Genomic DNA, 6223 nt, shown 5'->3' with positions numbered 1-6223 from the left:
AAAAAAAAAAACTAGTAAGACTTCAAAATATTTATATGAAATCTTTTTCTTTTTTTAATTGATAGATTTGCAGATGTATAACAAACCTTCCTATAGAGAAACTAGATGCATCAGTTATTGAATTGATTTTGCTTCATACTGGTATTGCTTGAGTAACTGTGAGTTAGGGAATAACTGTGAATATCAAAGGTAGGGACTAAAGCACTGTTTGAAATGTTCTAACCCTTTGTTATTCTATTTACTTGTGTAGGTTCATCTTCATTCTGTTCTCCTCACATTAATAATAATTAAACTGTAATGTTGAACTGGTTCAATTAGTTAATTACTCAATAATTAAGTGTGGGAAACAAATAATTTTCCATGCCAATGGTATATAATTAATAACTATATTCTAATTATATTTTGTTTTAGCATGCTGTTCGAAAACAATTACATTTGGATTTAATACTAAAATTTGTAAGTGGAGAAAAAAAATTAGGTGATTTTCTTGGGTAAGAATTGAAACAATAATAGGAATATTAAAAACATAAAGCTGTTTGTTTACATTTAGTACCAGTTCTTAACATTAATTATAGGTACATTATCATTTCTCTTATAACATAAATCAACAATCAGGTAATGGATTCAAACTGAGCCCTGTTAGTCAATGCTGAACTAATGAGTCGACTTCTGAGATACTGATTTAGATTTTTGTACCCAGTATGTTGACGGTGATTGACCAAACTATCAAATCAAACCTTTGGGTTCCCCACCTTATTATTTTTAAATTTTACCTTTATACAATTCAAATATTTTTTTTTAATACAGTATAAATTTATTAATTTAAGGTCAAATTAAAATAATGTTTCAACCTTAAATGACCATATGAATTACAGAAATCTATTGACATTGGCCATTTTTCAGATGCTGCGAAGGAGCTCTCTGGCTGGACCGAGCGGGGAACCGCTCATAGTGGTTGAGGAGAGTGGAGGCATCCAAGAAGAGGAGGAAGAAGAAGAAATGGGGAAGGAACAAGAAAGCGCTCCAGATTCTCCTCTCCTTAATCCGTACCTCTTGTCTCCCTACCGGGACATGAGGAAACGATCACTACCTACCCCGCAGTGCACATCTGGCATCACTGCCAGCCAAGTAAGTCAATTACAACATCAGCTAAAAAACTATCAAACAAATAGACCTTAAACAATAGATTTCCATTACGTTTATAGAAACCATTGTCCGAGGTTCACAGGGCACTATAACTGGGCTGCACTTGTTGATGAATCTCAAGTCATTATTTTCGAAAATATACTTGTCATCTAAGAGTTCTGTAATAAGTAAAGATGCAAACTTTTCTAGGTTTAGATGTAAAATTACCTAACATTCTTTTTCAACAAATCATAATTAGTCTAAAATTAATTAAAATTCTATCAAAACACCTACCAATTGCGATATTACCGTAATCCTCGGAATCCCACCTCCATGTGAACCTTTTCGTATATCGTCATTACACACGGGATAGAACCAAACAGTTCCGAGCTCAATATTTGTCTGAAAGAGCCTTAATCTAATGTTAACAAGTAACCTTTATTTGTTAATAACTCCTGGAATAATGATCCATAATTGTTATTACTCTAAATTTGTTGATAACGATAATAGTAACATAATGCAATTTTATGTTAGTAATTTATCAATAATTTATTTATTTGTTAATAACTTTTGGAATATGACATGAACACTCCGTAAGGAACTAGCCTACGGTCGTGAAGGAAATAGGAAGTCCTTAAGGAATTGTCTGTAGGTCCTTTGCAATGAAGTGATGGATTAGGAAAGAGGAGATGCCCAGAGAAGGCAGAACGAATTAAAGGTCCAATTTACAAATCAGAAAAAGTTCCCTAGAACCTTCCGATACATTATGTTACCCATTGCCTCCTAAGCTGATGGCTTCCTGGATACGATATCTACAGGTTTGTACCTTGTCAACTCTCTGGGCTATTAAACGCCATCGAGATACGTAGCGAGTAAGATGTTAGCTTTTAATGGATCAGAATATTATATATATTCCAGTTAGATACCCTAAAATGCTAAAAATAATTAGTATTAAATTTTTAATAAAATTAAATGTTTTTTATTTTAACTTCCATCCAATATATTAATGGGTATAAGCAGGAAAGAGGAGGAAGTGTTGGCACCTCTAAAACATTTTATTGTTTAGCATTATCCGAAATTCTTGAAATTAACATAGCGTGGTATTCATTGTAAGCTCAAATGAAATCCGGATTTATAACTTGATCAGATGATTATTTTAAAAACATAATTTAAGCAATAATCCTATTTGGGACCATTTTTAGCCTCCCGTAATAGTTCCGCCATGTTGAAGTATTATTATCTTCATTCCGAATCGATTTACCTTATCACATCTCCAGCCTACATTCATTAGTAATCCCTGTTACCTCATAACAACTGCACCACCAAATAGAACAAAAGAAATCATCATAATAATGTAGGTATTTTTAATTATTCCTTTAAGTAGCTTACTAGTTAATCTCATCAAAAAGAGGGTTCATTCTAATATTTTCAGAAGTATTCCCCTTTATGAGGCAAGTTGATAAAGGATAGTAAAACAAGTTTATCCATGTTACTTCCAAGAATTATATACCGTATGATTTCCGAAAAAACTTCCTTCGACCAAATGATTTTTTTTTTTTTTTGCCTCAAAACCATTATTCACCATTACCACAGGTATGAAAAGAGTAATGGTGGTGGTATATATATATATTTTACTCTTTTCAGAAACGAATTCATCCTTGTTCTTAATTCAGTTGATAAATCATTAAAGTTAGTTACTCTAGAATTTCGTAATACCGCAAGATTATTGATATTTTCTGTTTGTAAATCTCTATAATTACTCACTTGATGTTACCAAAGTGATAACTGTGAACGGGAAACACTGCCTAATATCATGATACATCATGATTCTCCCAAATCTAGCTGCATACTACATTCTTTTATTTAAAAAAAATCAAATTGATTGTTCTCGCTAGAATTTTTCTCAGTTATATAATTAGTTTATTTATTTGTATTATTAATAATTTTCTTTAAATTTAAAAGTTGTATTTAAATCTTTATTTTTTTAAAATTAAACTAAAGCTCCAATCAAATTTTTCAAGTCAAATCAAAGTTAAAACGAAATTAAAGAAAGTAGATCTGTTGATCTCCCTTGGAGTCAGTTGCCGGTCCCAAGCTTGAATAAAGGAAAAGGGTTGGATCGGTGGGTTACCTACACACCAACCGGAAAAACCATGTTCTGAAAACAACACGCAGCCTCGCATTCCCGACATGGAAACATGGATTTAATATGGCTTCGAGGAATATCAGAGGATTAAACCAACTAGGATAAGCAAGAGATTTGACAATAAGCTTGATAAATATTAAGTTGACGTAGCTGCTCGACAGGGGATATGTGGGAGAAATGTGGAAACAATAGAATTAGAGAATTATGTACTTATTAGCAATCGACTCCATGCTAATGTATGTGGGACTGGCTTAATGAAAAGAAAACCAACTAAGCACACGATAATACTGTATAAACTGAACAATGAAAAATTGTTGCACTATGCAACTTCGAGAAAGGATTTTTATAATAACGATTATGTGTGTACATGGCTCTACAGAAGATAGGGTATCGTCGAAGTGGATGTGATGGATAGTGCTAGAAAATAAGTGCTCAAACAGGTTAGATAGATGATTAGTAGTTTAATGAACAGGATGAGTCTTGCGGGTGATAGCTTATTATTATTCGTCCTAGAAGGATGGAAATTTCGCTTTACAGGATACTAGTGTGCAATCGCGTAGGGGGATGCAAGTCCTGACTGGTTAATAGCCGCAGGTCCTTGTCATAGAAGAAAAGGTATAGGAAGGAGGGCAGATCCAGAAAAGACAGGTCAAATTTAAAAACACATATAAATTTCCAAAAATGGCACTAGAATGAACTGACCCTCAAAGTAAGTTATTATTATCTGCCTCCTAAGACGGGTAATTCCGTGAAGCGGCAATTCGCACTGATATCTTCCTATTTCCCCCTAGTCAACTCTCTGGGCTATTAAACGCCATCGAGATATGCTACACGTAACATGCTAGACGTTAGCTTTTAGTGGATCAGAATATTCTATTTTAATCTTTATAAATCAAATGATACATTTATGAATATTATAACATCCTATATAGTTGTTACATGTGTGAAATTAAAGTATATACTATATGTATAGGACTAGTACAAATATTAATAGATGGCATTTGCCTGATGCTTGCTGGTAGGTCATACAGGGTCATAGTGGTTTTGGTGGTAGTAGTAGTTACAGCACAGACCAACAGGTAGCGGTGTCACTGCAATATATTTTATGGCTTATTGGAACGAGAATATAAATTAATCCAAGGAGCGATGTGGAAATTATCATAGACGACTTAAATGCTAAGATAGGTAAAGAAGAGGCATTTAGACCCAATATAGGCAGAGAAAACAAACAAAGCAAATATGATTACTCTAGTGATAATGGACATCGCTTAATAACTTTGCAATGCAAAAGGTACCGGACATCACCAGTACTAAATTCCCACACAAAGAAATACACACTACTGTCATCAGGCAAACGCCGTATATTAATAAATATCTGTACTATTTCTTGTATATACTTTAATTTTATATGAGTGACAGCCATTTCATATATTGTAATATTCTTAAATGTATTATTTGGATCAATAAAGATTACAATGAAATCTTCTGATCCACTAAAAGCAAACGTCTTACACGTAGTAACTCTCAATGGCATTTAATATCCCAGAAGGTTGACTAAGCACATTGGCAGACCTCTTTACGAATCTCCCCATCAGGGAAGTATCTTTCTTAAGAGCCAGTGATTAACAATACACAGTAGTACATTCATCAGTACATTCTAGTGCTATTTATGGTAATGTATACTGGACTTTTATTTCACACTATCTTTTCTGCATGTCTCTTCCTCTCTAAACGTTAAATTACTTTCATAGGGGTCTATAGCTAGATTCTGTAGGACTTACAACTCCCTTTGCGACTGTAGGCTAGTTCCCTGCAGAGTGATATTTCCTTCCTACTAGGACCTACGGCTAGTTCCCATAGGACCAATTACTTCACGATCGATAGGTTTCCTATGGAGTGATATTTTCATCCTTTACGAGGATTTACTGCTGGTTTCCTTATGACTCATCCTGTCAATTCATTTCCTGACTAGCTACCTAACCTGTATGAACACACATTGTCGAGGTCTTCTGGTATAAAGTACTTAACACCAAATCTAGCACAACTACCTCGATAACATCTTGCTAAAACTCGTTGTTCCATCAGCTACTAGTACTCGGCATAGTTAATAGCGCTGAGGAGGAGGGATAGGGAAAGTTATTTCACTACAATTTTCGATCGTGTTAAGGAAACCTATTTTCAGTCACTAGTCAAAATTAATGACACTGCCAAACAAAATCAGGGGGAATAAAAAATGGCGGTTGTTTTTAAACCTTACAAAAAATTAATTTTTATTATTATTAGGTGTTCCATCTTTAATCACTTTATCACCTTCAACACCAAAAAAAGTCATACATCATTTAAAGTAGAGTGAATTTTCCAAAATGTGAGCCCTAATAGAGCTTTTTAACTTAAACGTGCAAATGTCTATTAGCTCTCATTCGGGGACTAGTAGCAGGAGTAAGATAACAGGTTCCACGAATTTAGAAAATTTAATCTACTTTAAATGTTCTTAGGAGTGTTTTAGTGTTGAAGTTAGTTTTAAGGATTTGGAGCTTCAAATGAAAATTGAGAAAATTTTATGTTTTTTTTTTTCAATGAAATAAACTTCTGTAGACGTGAACCTTAATTATTTCGATATAAACTTTTTAATGACAAATGTACACTGGACTTTTATTTCACACTATCTTTTCTGCATGTCTCTTCCTCTCTAAACGTTAAATTACTTTCATAAGGACCTATAGCTAGATTCTGTAGGACTTACAACTCCCTTTGCGACTGTAGGCTAGTTCCCTGCAGAGTGATATTTCCTTTCTACTAGGACCTACGGCTAGTTCCCATAGGACCAATCACTTCACGACCGATAGGTTTCCTACGAAGTGATATTTTCATCCTTTACGAGGATTTACGGCTGGTTTCCTTATGACTCATCCTGTCAATTCATTTCCTGACCAGCTACCTAACCTGTATGAA

At 34.0% G+C, this 6223-nt stretch overlaps 1 protein-coding gene across 1 annotated transcript in view; it reads left to right on the top strand.

Moving 5' to 3' along the window:
* Positions 1 to 903: 903 nt before the first annotated feature.
* kairos overlaps positions 904 to 6223 on the top strand; it is a gene marked incomplete at its 5' end in the record, with an annotated part of 21647 nt that continues 16327 nt past the window's right edge. The window contains 1 exon segment of the mRNA XM_014432529.2: positions 904 to 1128. Within this exon segment, the coding sequence (XP_014288015.1) occupies positions 904 to 1128 (225 nt within the window).

Source organism: Halyomorpha halys, unplaced genomic scaffold (assembly GCF_000696795.3).
Source record: "Halyomorpha halys isolate HHAL.00 unplaced genomic scaffold, Hhal_1.1 Scaffold1069.1, whole genome shotgun sequence".
Taxonomy (NCBI): domain Eukaryota; kingdom Metazoa; phylum Arthropoda; class Insecta; order Hemiptera; family Pentatomidae; genus Halyomorpha; species Halyomorpha halys.
This window is presented reverse-complemented; position numbering and strand designations above follow the sequence as displayed.